The sequence below is a fragment of the Kogia breviceps genome, chromosome 17, assembly GCF_026419965.1.
Source record: "Kogia breviceps isolate mKogBre1 chromosome 17, mKogBre1 haplotype 1, whole genome shotgun sequence".
Lineage (NCBI taxonomy): Eukaryota > Metazoa > Chordata > Mammalia > Artiodactyla > Physeteridae > Kogia > Kogia breviceps.
This window is the reverse complement of record NC_081326.1, coordinates 20,983,515-21,001,592: the sequence shown is the minus strand read 5'-3', so window position 1 is coordinate 21,001,592 and position 18,078 is coordinate 20,983,515. Positions and strand designations below refer to the sequence as shown.

Genomic DNA, 18,078 nt, shown 5'->3' with positions numbered 1-18,078 from the left:
AATAGCCCATAATTCTATTACAGTGCTTTTTATCTCTAGCATTTCTTTTTGATTCTTTCTTAGAATTTCCATCTCTCTATTTACATTATCCATTTTTTCTGCATATTTTCCCATTAAAAGCCATAGCATAATAATAATTTTTTAAAAAAAATTCCCAGTCAGATAATTTCAACATCACTGCCGTATCTATCTCTGGTTCTGATGCTTGCTCTGTCTCTTCAAATTGTGTTTTTTGCCTTTTAGTATGCTTCATAATTTTTTGTTGGAAGGTAGACATGATGTTCTGCATAAATAAACCTGTGGTAAATGGGCTTTTAGTAATATGGTGATAAGGTGTGGGGAGATGGGAAGCTTTCTATAGTCCTTTGATTAGGTCTCAGTCTTTTGATGAGTCTGTGCTCCTGGATTGTAAACTTTACCAGTCCTTCTCAATACCTCCTCTCACTTAGGTGAGAAAGGATATCTAGCAAGGACTGGAGCCGGGTATTTCCCTTACCCCAGATAGGCTAGGCTCTGATAAAATTCCAGCAGGTTAGGTTCTCATAAGGGGAGGCCTTGTTAAGAATAACGTAACACTCTGGCATATTTCAAAATCAATGTTTTTTCCCTCTCTCTGCCAGAAGCACATGGGGATTTTTCTCATATTCACTGTGAGGACCTCATAGAACTCCTGTAAGTAAAGCTCAGAAAAAGTGTGTGCAAAGGGGGACCTCCAATGATAGGTCCCCTTGGAATTTTAACTCTAAGACTTGTCCATTCTGAGCTTCCAGTAATTCATCAATTACAGTTCAGGTTTTTCTATCCCAGCACTGGTTCACATGGAGGTTTCTGCTCCTGAGTTTCTGGTTCTGTAAATTGTAATTATTGCATCAGCTGTCTGTTTCTCCAATATCTGGGGAGGCAGTTTACCCTGTGACCTCACTTCTCTGACAGATATAAGAAGAGTTGCTGATTCTTCAGTTTGTTCAGCATGTTATTTGTTGTTATGATGGAATGGTGACTTCTAAGCTCCTTACCTCCCAGACTGGAAACTGGAAGTCCTACACACAACTGTATTTTCATTCTAATGTTCTTTGATTTATATAGTACTTAATTAAGTGATCTAATTAAATAATAAGTATAACTTAGTGTTAAGGAATTGACTTAGTAAATATACAACTCCAATTGTGAATGCAAAAACACATGAGTATATCAGAAACTGGAGTTGGGAGTCTTTGGTATACTGTGAGCATTAGTCAATATGTTTTACAGAAGGAGTAGAATATTGATTATCCCAGCAAGTTAAATGAAGATTAATTAGTCAATTCTTATACATATGATCATGTTCGTGCATATGCATATACATTTGAATATATGCTTATATATAACACCATTTTCTTTTGAAAGATTTTTATTATAAGCATGTTTTATTATAAGCATATGTTCTTGCTTATAAGTATTTCAAAACAAACATCATATCTGCTTAATATTTCATTTTACCATCTATTATCACCTGTTTTTCTAATTTAGTTTTGCTTTCTTTATGTGAATAGATTTTGTACAAGACAACTTGACCTTTCAGTTGGCATTGTACATTATGGATCACCACCCTCTTAAAACAGTCTATTCCCCAGGTTTTCTAACTTTCTGGCTTCTTTATGTATGTTCTTGGATCTCTGAATGCCAACTCAAACTTCATCTGTTTAAAACCAAACATATTTTATTCACACCACCTCTACTACTATTCCCTATCTCAGTGAATGACAACACAGTATATCCTGCTGCACACACCAGAAACTCAGGAATCATCCCTGGTCTGTCAATCTTCCTTAACTTTAATTCTCAAATAGTGTTATATTTGCTTTCTAAATATTTCTCAAGTCTATTCACCTATCTGTACATTCTTTCCCACCACCAAGTCCAATAAACCATTATTTCAAGCAGTATGTAATAGTCTCCTAAAGATTCACACACATACTTTCTTGAACCCTTCCAAACCATTTATCATGCTGCTATTAATATGATCTTTGAAAAAGGTATTTAGTCATTAATTATTGATTTTAGTATCAAGACAAAGCTCCTTAACATGTCCTTAAGCCCCAGCATAATTTAGTTTCCTCCAGATCTCTTTCGTATGAAACCGGTGATTTCTCTTGCTTTCTCAGCTATGTACCGGCTTTCCCTTGCTCTCTTTCATCCAGCAGCCTATCTGCCATTATTCCCTCCCACTTAACTGAAGCTATACATGCTGTTTTCTACATCTTTAATCTTCCTCTATTTTCTTTTTGTCTAGTTTACTCATGCTTCAGATCTCAGTTGAAGTGTTCCTTTCTTAGGGAAGGCTTTACTGAGGTTCCTAAGTAAAATCCTTCTTTATAGGCTTTATGGTAGCATATACTTTTTATTCATAACAATTATTAATTTGAGATTTGATTGTGATTATTGGATTGATGTCTGTCTTTACCACCAGACAGTAAATTTCTTGAAGGAAGGAACCCTCTGTGATTTTGATAACAGTTCTCTCTCCACTACTCTATGGCACATGGTAGATGTTCAACAAGTATTTGATTGAAGAATAAATGAATGACTTTTAATTTAAGCAAGGAATTAACTACCAATTCTTACAATAATCTGGTAAGCTACCTAATGGTAAAATTTGTAACATTTGAAATAGGATTCCAAGAACAATACAGACCTTTTCAATTTTCATACAGGCTACAGATTTCATTAAAAATAAGTTTCACTTTTCAAAAGGTCCTCCAAATGAGTCTTTATATACCATAAGACTTTGGGCTGTAAGTGTGCTGTGATAGTGATATTCAGAAATGAAAAATATTTCTTTAGGGACCAAGTTCATTTTCAAAGAATAGTAAGACAGGAGACTGAATCTTTCTTCTTCATATCAAAACCCCAATCCTCAGGCCCAGACCTACAAAATAGAAGAATAGAAAGGAGACAGCTATCCAATGAGAATCCTTTATGGGCAGTAAATAGACATTAGTTCACTTAGAACACATGTAACCATGAGTGCCCCATTAGAACAAGCATATGGAAGACATGTTGGATTGAATCTTAAAAAATCAAAGATAAATATATAAAAGAAAAAGTGAAATAGAAAATCAACTGTGTATATAATTAGTGTTTCTGGGGAAGGGGCTGCTGTGCATGCATTAGAAAAAAATTCAAAGATAGAAGAAAACTATGCTAAAATGAAAGAAGATGCAATTCTACAAATCGAAAGAACATTAGGTATTTTAGGAACAACTTATGTAACATGTTTTACACTGGAAAATACTGAGTTCACAGTCAATGTGATCTTGGCTTGTCTCTTGTTTCTTTCATATTCATAATAAATATGAAGAAATATTCAAATATGTCAAGATGCCTGTAAGAAACTATTACTGATAAAGTAATTCTATTATTTGTTAAATCAAAAGATAGATATATAAGGTTCTTTCCAACTCCATGATTCTACATATCTTAGTCTGAGCCGTCCTTCTCACAGGGCTTAAATGGAAACAATTTCAGAAAGCAACTGTTGTTGGCACTCATGTATGCTTATGTTAAATCTATTCATAAAATACACTAAAGTCAACTAGTCAACTATAAATGTGACTTTTATAGAAGTCAACCTTTTAAGTCAACCTTTTAAGTGAGAATTTTATCTACTGCTGTACACATTTGGCAAATTACCTGGTATGCAAACATCCTTTCTGTAACTGCCAAAAATGAGTTTTGTTAAATACCTGGAGCAATGGCTTAACCAATATGGCTTTTCAAACAGTCGTGTGTCATGCAATTTGTCAAAATGCTCCAAGAAATAGGTACTAGTTCATATAGTATTTTTGGTATATTGGAAAACATCATACAGATTAGCTGCACATTTGTTTATCTTCTTTTTTTGACGGATGGCATGGCAAAAATGAAAAGCATGTCTTATAAGAGAGAAGTGTATACATGATTTATTGTCCTTCTTAGGGTTAAATGCAAGTCAATAGGAAAATGATTTAACAGGCAAACATTAATTTTCCACTGTCTTTTCAGGAATATGTATAATGGCAACATGAGGATAGTTATAGAAAAATATATCTATTTGCACTTGAGATATTTGCAGTATGACTGGGATGTTTGGCACTAACAAATCTTCTGTTTACATAAGCATACTTTTACAAATATAAGAAGTGATGTACAAGTGTCCAAGGATGCAGCATCTGCCCTTTACATCAAATGGCATAAGAAAATGGGACTGTATTTTCTTGTCTTTGTTCCCCTATCAAGCTTGGCAGAGGACTTTGCCCATTGGCCTGTAGTAAGTGTTGAATGGTTAAATGAATGATTACATGTTCAGGCTGTAATTCCTATAGGTAAAACAGATACATTTAAAGTCAGAGAGACCATTTATGCTTTTCAATGGTGAGAAGAGTAATGCATATTTTTCTGAGAGGCAGATGAAGATTAGAAGCCCATGATTACATCCTGCCATTACTCCACTTTTTATCTGTTCCTTAGATGACAACACATAGGCTAAGATTGCTTGAAGTCCTTCTAGAAGCTCTGATAGCATGGAATGGCTAGTTTGCTGGACAGAGCTAGTCCAATGCTGTGCATAAAAATCTGAATCCTTAGGAAATTCTTCCTAATATGTCAAGTACATTCTTGATTCAGCTAATCCCCACCTTCTAATACTACATTCCTTAGAAAAGAAAAATGAGAATGTGCCAGTCTGCCTTCCCCCCTCTTACATGACAATGACAATGCACATATTCAATCTCACTTTTTTCTCAGCTAAATTCTACCTCAAACATCCCCAACTGGATTATTTAAAATGCTGCAGAATGAATTTCAACTTTACTCACTGTCAAGAGGCTTTGCCTTCATTCTAAAGTAAATTCCCTTTGTCGCTGTTTGATAGTGGCAGGAAATTGGACCAAATAACCTCTTAAATGCATCTCAACTTCGTGATTTCAAAATTTATAGTACGTTGTCTATATAGTATAACTTCTAAAATAGGTATTGTTATTTCCCCCCAAAAGCCAGTTTCTCTCAATGATTTCTGAAATTAACCTATGGAGTCTGGGGGAAGCTCTAAATACATGAGGGTTTGTGTATATACTTGTTTATTCTCCAACTATAGACAACTATACTTCCTGCCTAGTCAGCTAAGTCAGACTAAAGTTATTTTCCTTAAAATGCACATATAAATACCAAGTATTATAACATTGTTATTTTTATAATTACTACATGCTAGAAAGGTCCCCAGTTTAACCATATTATTTTATATTATTTATTACAGGACAGCATGATAGACTTTGATAGCAATTGCCTGAATAACGAACCTAACTTTTTAAAAAAACATTCATGTGATGATAATAAGGTAATGATAATTATTTGGAGTTTATATGTCATTCAAGCTTGATTTCATAGAAGCTTATTTTTTTGTATCTCTGTTAATTATATTGATTATATTAATAACACAGTCTTTTGGCTCTAACCCAACAATTCCCATTGATATGTTAAGTTATACTACGGTCTTCTATACTTTCATTTTACAAATAGCCGTATGCTTATTTGATAAATATTCCTTTTAATTTTAGCATTTCATTTTTACCTTGAAAATACTAGAAGAACTGCTGAATTCAGACACATATCTCTTATTTCTGAAATTTTTATGCAGGAAAATGCTTGTCAGAGTGACTGCTTGCGCGCACACACACACACACACACACACACACACGTAATGGGTGTAATTTAGTTGTAGGCATTTTGAAATTTTTTCTTTCAATATTTACTTATCTTCAAACCACTACCACTTCTATGTGGTATAATATTACAATCTACAGAACTTCCAACAAAAATTTGTTTCATCTCTTTCTGCAGAAACTAGTGTGCTATTCAATAGACTTTTCTTAAACTCACAATAGCTGAGTTAACTTCATGGCATTTAAGAGTATATCCATAAATTCTTTTTTTTTTAAATTTCTTACATTAAATATTTGAAAAACTTGTTTTAGGTGAATAGGCCCTTTATTTTCTTATTGCCAGCTATTCGTCCATAGCTCAAAAAGGGCAAAAATAATAACAATAAGAAAAATCACACATACCTTTCACTATAATTGCTTCCAGAAGACCTCTCCTTTAGTTATCTTGTTTAAAATTGAATAAACTTGTTATATGTTCACTCATAAGTGATAAGATCACACATAGCAAAGAAAAGAGACTTTAAAAAGTCAGATAATCATTCGACTGGGTTCTAGGCACTTTAGACTGTCACCTGGGAGCTAAACAGTTTCAGTCTAGTTGCTCTTCAGTCATGCGATTAACTGGAATAGAAAAAAACTGGGGTGGAGGTGGGGTGTTACTTAGCAATACAGTTCTGGCCTTAGGCTCCTTAGGAAAGCTTATCACTTCTTAATATTTTATTTGAAACACAGCCCTTCTGATGTTTTTTCTGTAATAGGAAGCTTCGTTTTTATATCGTGCTGCTCGAAAGTTGAAGCAATTCCTTAAAATGAATATCAGTGAAGATTTCAATCTTCACCTATCAACAGTTTCACAGGGCACATTAACACTGTTGAACTGCACCAGCAAGGTAAGCTGAGGACTGTTTGAACAAAAATGTAAACAACTCCAGTGATAAGATACTATCATTCTCTGATGATCAAATCCGTTAGCATAGAAATCTAAGTGCTTATAAGAAAATTGAAATACATTTACTCAATTCTAGAAGAGCAAAGCCTCAACTTGTAAAGTACCTATTCATCTCTTGGCTAGGACAAAGAAATCGTTTTTAAAAAGGTACTAAAAATAAATGAAAGCAACATTGTAAGTCAACTATATTTCAATTAAAAAAGGAAAATAAATAAAGGAAAGAAAATAATAAATTTTATTGTCATAGTAACTTTCAAGGAGGCTAGTGTGATAAGTTGGGTGAGGAATGGTAAATTTTTATTTCTAAAATGTCTTAATAATTTTAATCCATATATGTACACACTTATAAGAACACATAGCCAATAAAATGGGTAATCAAATGTATTTAACACATATATTTGTATATAAAAATTGGGCATATTTATGTCCAACAATTTTCAAGTTTTTTGCCTCAATAATTTGGATAAGTATAGGGATCATTTTTTTCCTACTTCTCTGCTAGTGGTCATGAAATGTAAACAATAAAACAAAATTTGGCAGACATTATCTTGAGACTAGACAACAGTTTCTTCATCTGCAAAGTGGAGAAAAATATAGTACCTACATTATAGGATGTGAAAATGACATAATATAGAGTGCTTAGTACTAAAAAGTTTCAATAAATGTTTTATAATTACTATTATTATTATTTTTTTACTCCCTCTTCAGGAATTTTACCAGCTGCCACATAAAGCCAAAAATATTTCTTATAATTTTTAAAAGAAAATTTTAACATTTTTATGATAGAAAAAGGATTGTGTTTTTAATTTTTAATACTAGTAGTTGCCCACAGAAGGTAAAATGGTAAGATTGTCCATGAGCCCTACTGACAGTGATGAAAATATATGTTGGACCATATAAGTTGGACCACTTCATTTATCATTACATTATCTACTTGATGCAAGCCAGTCTCCTCTTGGTGTTGTGGATTTGCCAAGTTTATTTCCAATCTTGTCCCCTTACTAATGTTAGTTCCTTATATGGAATTTCTACTGTTCTCTTTTCTGTAAATCTGATCTCTCTTGTTCTATGTATCCTTTAAGGTCAAGCTTAAGATTCATGAAGACTTTACATTCTAGCCTACCATCTCTTAATCCTTATTTATAGTGATTTAAAGTACAGTCAGTCTTTCATATCCAGGGGTTCTGCATCCTCAGATTCAACCAACTGTGGATCAAAAATATTCGAAAAAAAATCTCTAGAAAGTTCCAAAAAGCAAAACTCGAATTTGTCAAGCCACATCGACAACTATTTACACAGCATTTATTTTGTGTTTACAACTACTTACATAGCATTTACATTGTATTAGGTATTGTAAGTAATCTAGAGATGATTTAAAGTATACAGGAGCATGTGCCTGGTTATATGCAAATTCAGCACTATTTTATATAAGGGACTTGAGCATCCATCTTTGGATTTTGGAATCCACTGGGGTCCTGTAACCAATCCCCCACAAATACAGAGAGACTACTGTACTATCTAATGCAGGAATAGCAAGTTCGTTTGATGTTGCTTACACATCCAGTTACTTAGTGATGGTTTATGTTGTGTGTAAGCTTCACGTCAGGGCTTCAGTGAAAAGACTGAAGAGTAAACTAGCAATATCACCTCTTGGCCTAGAAAGGGTTAAAGGTTATCGGTTTGCTGTATATTTGCAATTCTTTCTCTCATGTGTTGAGCTTTGCATTGATTACCATATCCCAAAATCAACTAATTGTAGAAAAAGAAAATACACAAATAATTTAAATCTTGAAATTAAATAAAATTATGTTACAAAATTAACCTGCTACAATCCACATTTTTCTTGGAATGAGAAGGCAAGATGTTAAAGATGGTCAGCTATATTGAATTTTCTTCGTGAGTTAGGCATGCTACAAGCTTTTTATAGTTATTTCATTTTGCTTCTGATGGGTAAAGCTTAATAAAATTTATGGTAAGGATTTAACAACTTAATGCTAATGTTATTTTCACGTTGATTAAAATTCTAGTTTTGTCTCTGTTAGTATACCCTTCTATATTAGTTTTTCATACCTCACAGCAATTAACACAGTGCTGGGCATATTTGCAAAATTATGCATCGAGGTTGTTCAGAAGACTAACCTCTCTTGTTTCTCCCTTTACCCTGTTATTCTATTTCTAAATGAAATTAGTATTCTGCCATAGTAACAATAAATAATTTAAAGTAGATATTCAAATAGATTAGATGAGCTGAGAGTAATATGAAAATTAGCAAATTACATTAATGAAGGGGTAATAAAGGATTAATAATCAATATTGTAAATATGACTTGGTTTTTAAGGGTAAAGGAAGAAAACCAACTTCCCTGCGTGAAGCCCAACCCACTAAGAATTTGGTAAGAGTGATTGTATAGTTTTCTTTTCCTATCAGCTTTTTACTCAACTTAATTCCTTAATATTTCTCTTTGAATTGTTTTCTTTCATATGTTCGATTTTGAAAATATTCATTATAATGTTGGTAAAAGGAGAAGGGAGGTACCCCTTAGAAATTGGATCCCTTTAAACTGCATTTTTAAAAACCACTATTTTAAAATTAAAGAAGCTAGGGAAAATGTCAGAGCATTGATTTTTTAAAAAGAAACAAAATTAAAACCTCAGTAGGTAATAGCAAAGGACATGAACAATATAGAAGAAAATAAACTAGACAACAAGATACAATGAAAAAAAGCTACTTTGGTAAAGAAATACATATTAAAAATGAGAACCCATTTTATACCTATTTTATTAGTATAGACTGTACAGTATATACTGTATATGGATAATAGTGAATATTCTATATTTATATATATTTACACACATTCTATTAGATTATTACACAAAATTATATAACAATGTAGAAAATATGAATGAAAAAGTCAGAATATTTAATTAAATCTGATTATACACTACAATGATATAAATATTAACTAGGATGAGACATAGAAAAATGAACACACCTGGTTCATGAGAGTGATATATTCCTTTTTCACACTTCTGTTATTATGTTATTTGACCACTATATATATATATTTATTTATTTATTTATTTTTATTTATTTATTTATTTATTTATTTATTTATTTATATATATACATACATATATATATATATATATATATATATATATGGAAATTCCTTATTCCTCTTAGAGAAGCAGGGTGAGTCTGTACACCCTGGGACTCAGGAAACACTAGGAATTCCACCTGAAGTGGAATAGTTGAAATGAATAACTGAGCAATATAAATAAATACATTGAGGGCCTATGGCTAAGGGAATTTAGAAAGAAATTTTAGAAAATGGAGATAACATCTGTGTTCCCAGGATTACAGAGGCCAAATCATGGCCCTTTGTTTTTTTGTCTTTTTAATGAATGTTCAATCTTGATCTTTGAGGAAAAGTCATGAAATATTCACATCTATGTATTTCAAACCTGCTTAGTCACATAAACTTCAATTTGTACTTTTTAAAGATGTCCTGGGACCCTCATTAAAGAGAAGAATATGAGAAATTCTCCTTCATATTTATCTTTGAAATCTGTCCTCTAATCTTTTAAATGCATTATTTAAAGGGTATGGGTTACTGTTCCTAAATATATAGCTAAAAGAGATCTGAATGCGACTAAACTAAAAATAGGACAAACAAGCTCAAGACCCAATCATTATATTTACTTGATGTGTGACCATGGCAGCTTATGTATCCTCTTTACATCTCAGTTTCCTCAAATGTGAAAGGTGAAATCATCAATTTCATAATTATTAAGTAGATAAAATGAAATAATGTATGTATAGCACTGAGCACAATACCTGACCTAGAAAACACCCAATAATTGGTTGTTATCTAAATGAAGAAATTACTCAACCCTGTACTAATCCACTTCCCAGAGACTCCCGGAAATATAACTGAGTATATGCACAGCTACTCTCTTATATGTCTTTTCCGTGTGAGGTATCTCTCCACTTTCTGTAGGTTGTACAGGTAGCCCTTATTAAGATTTTTCTCAGGGACTGAAAACTAGCTTATGAGGCAGGCATCTTCCATACTGTAGAGAAGACTAGGGAACAAGCTTTATCAGGTATGTCCTTATTAATCATCTTTGACAAAATAAACCGAATATTTTCAGTATTAATTATTCCTTCCATAGAAACATTTTTTCCATTGTAAAAAACTCAATTGAATAATGTACAAATCTTTCTCACAAAAGTTTTTTTTTTTTTTTTTTTTTTTTGCGGTACGCGGGCCTCTCACTGTTGTGGCCTCTCCCGTTGCGGAGCACAGGCTCCGGACGCGCAGGCCTAGCAGCCATGGCTCACGGGCTTAGTTGCTCCGCGGCATGTGGGATCTTCCCGGACCAGGGCACGAACCCGTGTCTCCTGCATCGGCAGGCGGATTCTCAACCACTGCGCCACCAGGGAAGCCCACAGGGAAGCCCACTCACAAAAGTTTAAATGGTACTCTTTTTGTCCACTGTTGCAGTGGTGAAAATGACATCCACCTAACATAGCTGTTTAATTAATCCTAAATCTTAAACCGTAACAACCTTGACTTTCCTACACATCAATGATCACAATTATAGTTAGAAACCATAGTTTTAAAAAATATCATTCAAGATTCTTTTTAATTAAACCAAATTTTTAGTATAAGCTAGCATAATGGATATTAAAGATTAAATATTTTTAAATGTGTATTTTTATAAAAATGTGAACTTAAAAACTTTTTTATATATTTCTCTAGGAAGAGAATAAGTCTTTAAAGGAACAGAAAAAACAGAATGACCTGTGTTTCCTAAAGATACTACTACAAAAGATAAAAACTTGTTGGAACAAAATTTTGAGGGGCGCTAAAGAACATTGAAAAATACGGAGTGGCAATGTGAAAACTTAAGAGCTTTATTTGTATCCTCCAAGAATCTATCTGCTTATGCAATTTTCAAGGGTAAAATGCCTTCTGGAAGTTACTAAATGCATCCTGGTAAAAACGGATTACAGCAATTGAGAAATCCTTACTGTAGTACTAGCAGATGGACATAAACAGTGGAAACCAAATGCTGCAATCAACAAACTATTTCACATGCATGAGGACATATATCACTCGGTATTAATTCTGAACTGATTTTTATAAGACAATCTATGTAAGATATTAGTTGCAATAATACTTCGGGCCTCTCACCGCCACGGCCTCCCCTGTCGCAGAGCACAGGCTCCGGACGCGCAGGCCCAGCGGCCACGGCCCACGGGCCCAGCCGCTCCGCGGCATGCGGGATCCTCCCGGACCGGGGCACGAACCCGCGTCCCCCACACCAGCCCAACCACTGCGCCACCAGGGAAGCCCTGCAATAATACTTTTTAAACCTGTTTAAACTTTTCAGAAGACATATAAATTCTGTGAAATGTATAAAGTTTACAAGGATTAAAAATTAACATTTCATTATTACCAAAATAATTTTATGGCCCACTATGCATCAGCATACTTCAATGAGAGTGGAAATTGTTGTCACCTGTGCTGGAAATGTTTCAGAGTTATAGTGAGATATGGATAAGGCCCATGAGAACAAGAGTCATACAGCTTAAAGAAGCAGTAGCATGAAGGAATCCAAGATAATTGAGAGATGTAATTAAACATGAATGTATAACACAGTGCCTTTAATAAATAACAGATGTTTTAAAATGAAGATAAATAATAATTTCACAAAATAGAAAGTCATCTGTTCTAAGGATGCTAAACCATAGTACTGAGTTACTTTTGTCATTTATGTGTAATAAAGTTTGTCTAAATGAGTTTGCAATTTGGGAAGTATATTTTTAAGAGAATAATATATGTTGGCCTTTTAATGGAATGTATATATTTAAATTTGACACTCTTTGTATATAAAAATATTTTCATACAGTATTACAATTGCTTACTTTGGATAACATTTCTCCTTTGATAATAAATGACCTATGTATTAACACTGTCAGATTCACTTAATGAATCCCAATAGGAGTTTTGTTTGTTTGTTTTTTGGCTGTACCATGCGGCTTGCAGGATCTTAGGTCCCCAAGTAGGGATCAAACCCGGGCACCCTGCAGTGGAAGCGCAGAGTCCTAACCACTGGACCCCCAGGAATTCCCCCAACATAATTTTTTTTTTTTTTTCCGTACGCGGGCCTCTCACTGCTGTGGCCTCTCCCGTTGCAGAGCGCAGGCTCCGGACGCGCAGGCTCAGCGGCCATGGCTCATGCACGGGCCCAGCCGCTCCGCGGCGTGTGGGATCCTCCCGGACCGGGGCACGAACCCGTGTCCCCTGCATCAGCAGGCGGACTCTCAACCACTGCACCACCAGGGAAGCACCCCCAACAGAATTTTTTAAGATCAAGATTTTTAATACTGCACCACTATTTGATTTCTCACTTTCACTGAAATATAACCTTTAATCTCTTTATTATTGAGAATGTACATGAGACCTGGACCACCAAACTATACAAGAACACAAACACTGCTTTACTTCCTATGTTAAAGTTTAGTCTTTTTAAAGACACTTTTGTATATACCAGACGCAGCTTAGAAAGGTTTGCCAACAGTCTTCACTTACTTATAAAGGGAACTGAAAACACTCTTCTAGGCAAACCAAGAGTTCTAAAACAGCCACCACGGCCTCGTCATCACCTGGTTAAGAGCTGACTGGCTTTATTTGATCTACTGATGATGCTCAGGTGCCATCCTCGATGTGTGGAGGTGACACCTTCCTCTCAGTTCGCGCCTGTCTCTCTGCATCTCTTTCTCACTCTCCCCAACCTATATGGAGTTTCTTCCTCACTGGTGCAGACAGCCGTATAGAATTGTACAGACTATTGTAGAGAATGCACTGATTACCCCATTAATGAGGTGTTGACCCAACTATGTTTTCTATTTGGTTTTCATTATTAACTCCAGAAAAGGGAGTTTACTAACACTTTTGAGGAGCAAATGATTCTTCACCAAGCTTCTTCTTCAGATGGACTTTTCCAAGTAGGCTTCTTCCTTCCACCACTAAACAGGTCAACTATGTGGTGGTACATTTCCACCCTGATGAACTGGTGCTGTTGGTAAACCATCAGCTATGAAATGGTGAAATTTTAAATTTCTAAAGGGAAACTTAAAACTGTTCTTTAAGATGTTTCCTTGAAGGCTGTCTATAACCTCCCCAACAGTGTTGAAAAAATTCTGAGATTGTGGCAAAATAAGGAACAGTATTTTAAAATGCTTTATTACAAGTTATTAAAATTTTCTTCCATTTTATTTTCACCTTTGACCTTGATTTTTATCATTTGTTTATGATAGAATTGAATTTTACAGAAAATTCGCACTCAAAAATTTTTATTCAGCATGGTGTGTCAAATGCTTGGAAAAAAATACCCAGGCTTTTATGGTTATGTTTCCCTTCTATGTTTCCTAGCTACTAGCAAGGTAAGTAAAGACAAGGCAATTATCTGAGGTCAGATAATTTTCTCTTGGGGAGACTCATAATTCATGTAAGGAATTTAAAACTCTGTAAACTCATAAAGCTTTTTTTAAAAAAGTTTAACACTAACATAGCATTTCCAAAATTTGACTACAGAACACTTTTATGTAAAAACCATTAACCTATCACGCTTTGAGGAATATTGCTTTATACAAAGGAACTCCGTTAAAAGTCTTTTAAAATAAGCTTTAAAGGGATCTGCTGAAGGAAATATTCCTTTCAGTATTAAGATGGTTCAATTACAATTAGAAGTGTTTCTTTTCTTTAAGCCATTCTTTTACTGACAGCCAGTTTAAGAAGGACATCTCATCAAATCTACTGTAAATATTTCTCCAGATACACACATTTCTACTCTACAGTCTGTATTGTACTCTGTCAATGCAGTCTTCATATCTTTAGTCATTATGTTCTTACTGCTTAGAAAGTTCTTCCAAATTCTATTCAGATCCTGCTCAAACTTCTAGGGGCATCTTAATTCCTTTCTTCTCAATAGCTGTGACTTCCATGATAGTTGTAGATAAGGGATAAACTTGTTTTATTGTGCTTCGCTTTATTGTGCTTCACAGATACTGGGTTTTTTACAAATTGAAAATTTGTGGCAACCCTGGGTCAAACAAGTTTATCTGTACCGTTTTTTGCAACAACATTTGCTCACTTCACGTCTCTGGTTACATTTTGGTGAATCTCGCAATATTTCAAACTTTTTTATTATTATTATATGTTATGGTAATCTGTGTTTTTTGATGCTACTATTGCAAAAAAGATTATGACTCACTGAAAGCTCGGGTGATGCTTAGCATTCTTTAACAATAAAGTATTTAGGGCTTCCCTGGTGGCGCAGTGGTTGAGAATCCGCCTGCCGATGCAGGGGACACGGGTTCGTGCCCCGGTCCGGGAAGATCCCACATGCCTCGGAGCGGCTGGGCCCGTGAGCCACGGCTGCTGAGCCTGCGCGTCCGGAGCCTGTGCTCCGCAAAGGGAGAGGCCGCAACAGTGAGAGGCCCGCCTACCACAAAAAAAAAAAAAAAAAAAAAAAAACAATAAAGTATTTAATTAAGGTATGTACATTGCTTTTTTTTTTAGACACGATGCTATTGAGCTCTTTTTAGACTACAGGATAGTGTAAACATAATTTTTACATGCACTGGGAAACCAGAAACGTTCACGTGACTCCCTTTATTGCGGTGGTCTGGAACTGAACACGCAATATCTCAAAAGTCTGCCTCTAATGCTAATGTTTCCTCCTTTAGTTGCCAGTAGAACTTAATTGCCTGCATTGTGCATTATTATTTGATCATGTTCCTCTTACTACTTTATCTTAAATACAATTATTATTAATTTTTCTATTCACAGTTGTTTAAAATGTTTTCTCTCTCCTGAAAGAATGTATGACCTTTTGTTTCCTTCAGCACCTAATGGATAAAGCCACATATATGGTAGTTAATAAAGATGAATTGTAAATTAATTAATAAAACCTATTTAAATAATCCAGAAAATACATTTCTATAATATAGATTACTTAAAGGTAGATAAGGCCCTAAAACATAACTAATTTAAATGAACATGACCCCTCAACGTCATCTTCTCACAATCTCAATGGGACTTTCTTTGATTTCCAAGTGCTATTACTTGTGAAACATCTTTCAGTCTTGATTCTGACCTAATAGGAAATCTTACAGGATAAGAGAAACAAAATAGGTAGATACATTGATAATTGTCAATTCCAACAGTTTTTAATGTCTAAATATCAAAACATATGTATTCATCTAGATCCACAAAATTAGTATTTGAGAAAGATGCAAAAATGGTTATTCTCGTTTAGGGATAAACTGGGGTTTGTTTTTCTACCTCTCCATACAAAATGGTAAGGAAGAAGTATATTTTTCTGTATAAGAAATTTTCTAAGTGGGGGATTGGTCAGTGTTCTTTAAGATACTACCCTAGGGCTTCCCTGGGCTTCCCTGGTGGCGCAGTGGTTGAGAATCCGCCTGCCGATGCAGGAGACACGGGTTCGTGCCCTGGTCCGGGAAGATCCCACATGCCGCGGAGCAACTAAGCCCGTGAGCCATGGCCGCTGAGCCTGTGCGTCCGGAGCCTGTGCTCCGCAACGGGAGAGGCCACAACAGTGAGAGGCCCGCATACCGCAAAAAAAAAAAAAAAAAAAAAGATACTACCCTAAAGGTGAATTAATTTCCTATCACATTTAAAATGAAGAAAATGTAGACAGTGGCAATATTCACAATTTAAGTTTAGCTACTCTTGCATGCTGATTTATTCCTTTTCCTTCAAGACTCATTCTAAGGGCCCCATCCTTTCTGAAGTCTTTTCACACCTTCCCAGGTGGGGTTGACAATTCCTTTGTTTGTGTCTCCACTGCTCAGCTCAGCAAATAACTCAATCACCAGATGCTACCATGTGGAAAATGGACATGTGTTTGCCAATTTCCATCTTTGATGCTTATCACAAACTTTCTTATGTCTGAAATAATCTGGTTCTAACAGGAGCATTTTACTTAAAAATTAAACAGAATAAAATCTAATAAATTATCCTGGAAGTGGTCCAAATACTATCACAAATAAAAGGAGCTTAGTTTGCAGAGCATCCAATATGGTGAGATAAAAGCCTTCTAGTAGAACCAGAAAGATCTGACAGAAAAGTACAAAACAACAGTTATTTACTCTGTCATCTCCTTGACTCCTTCCCAACAGAAAGGAGGAAAGGGATTTGTCTTTTGCTGTGAAAAATCTTAAGTGTGTAGACCAATACATCTTTCTGCTTAGGAAAGAGTTTCAATGAGGGGAAATTACTAGGGTTGGGACTAATATATTCAGAGCCAACGGGTTTAAAGAAGCTCCAACTTTTAAATACTGACCACTTAACAGGAAGATGCAACACAAATAGATAATTCATTCACTCAACAAATACTTATTAAGCATCCATCTCTAATGTGATAGTCCTGATCCTATTGGTACAATAGAGTCTGTGCTTTCATGAAGCATTATTCTAGGAGAGGAAACAGTAAACAATAAATAAACAAAATTACTACAGAAAACAAGTTCTAATGGAAAAGAAAAAACAGATTGGTGGAAAGAGGTGGTATTTTAGGTTAGATAATCAAAGAAGACCCCCTTTTAAGAGAAGACTTTTGAAAATATTTCCTTAGTCTCAAAAATTTTAGCATTTAATACATGACTGGCAATATTTACACATTTAATAAATTTCATTGAAGGATTCAAGTCATTTTGCAACAGAAATCAAAACAGGATGCTTCAACTATAGTACATGATGCTGTCATAGAAATAAATTATGAAATTACCAAATGTTTGACTTTGAAGTAGTCTGCTACCCTAAAGTAGTGATACACAAGCTTTATTTTTTAGTTTGAAATAGTTTCAGATGCATAGAAGAGTTACAAAAAGAGTACAGCATGTTCCCATATACCCTTTACCAAGTTTCCTCTAATGCTAATATCTTAACAAAACCATAGTACATTTATCCAAACTAAAAAATTAACATTATTTCTTGTGGGTATGGTTGTGCTGTACATTGTAGGATGCTTAGCAGCATCCCTGGTCTCTACTCACTTGACACCAATAGCATCCTCCTCCAAGTAGTGACAATCAAAAATGTCTCCAGCCATTGCTCAACTGTCCCAGAGAGACAGTTGAAACCACTGTCCTAAAAGTTTTTAGAGTCATATGTTTTACAGTTAGGTCTATGACTCATTTTGAGTTATTTTTTTTTAACTGGAGTGTAGCTGCTTTACAATATTGTGTTAGTTTATACTGTACAGCAAAGTGAATCAGCTATATGTAGACATATATCCCCTCTTTTGGATTTCCTTATAATTTAAGTCACCGCAGAGTACTGAGTAGAGTTCCCTGTGCTATATAGTAGGTTCTCATTAGTTATCTATTTTATACATAGTATCTATAGTATAT

At 34.6% G+C, this 18,078-nt stretch overlaps 1 protein-coding gene across 1 annotated transcript in view; it reads left to right on the top strand.

Moving 5' to 3' along the window:
• IL7 (interleukin 7) overlaps positions 1–12,604 on the top strand; it is a 48,205-nt gene extending 35,601 nt beyond the window's left edge. The window contains exons 3-6 of the mRNA XM_067017169.1: positions 5,273–5,353; positions 6,437–6,568; positions 8,966–9,019; positions 11,393–12,604. Coding sequence (XP_066873270.1) covers positions 5,273–5,353; positions 6,437–6,568; positions 8,966–9,019; positions 11,393–11,512 — 387 coding nt within the window. The 3' untranslated portion in view covers positions 11,513–12,604. The remainder of the gene's footprint in view (positions 1–5,272; positions 5,354–6,436; positions 6,569–8,965; positions 9,020–11,392) is intronic.
• Positions 12,605–18,078: the final 5,474 nt, after the last annotated feature.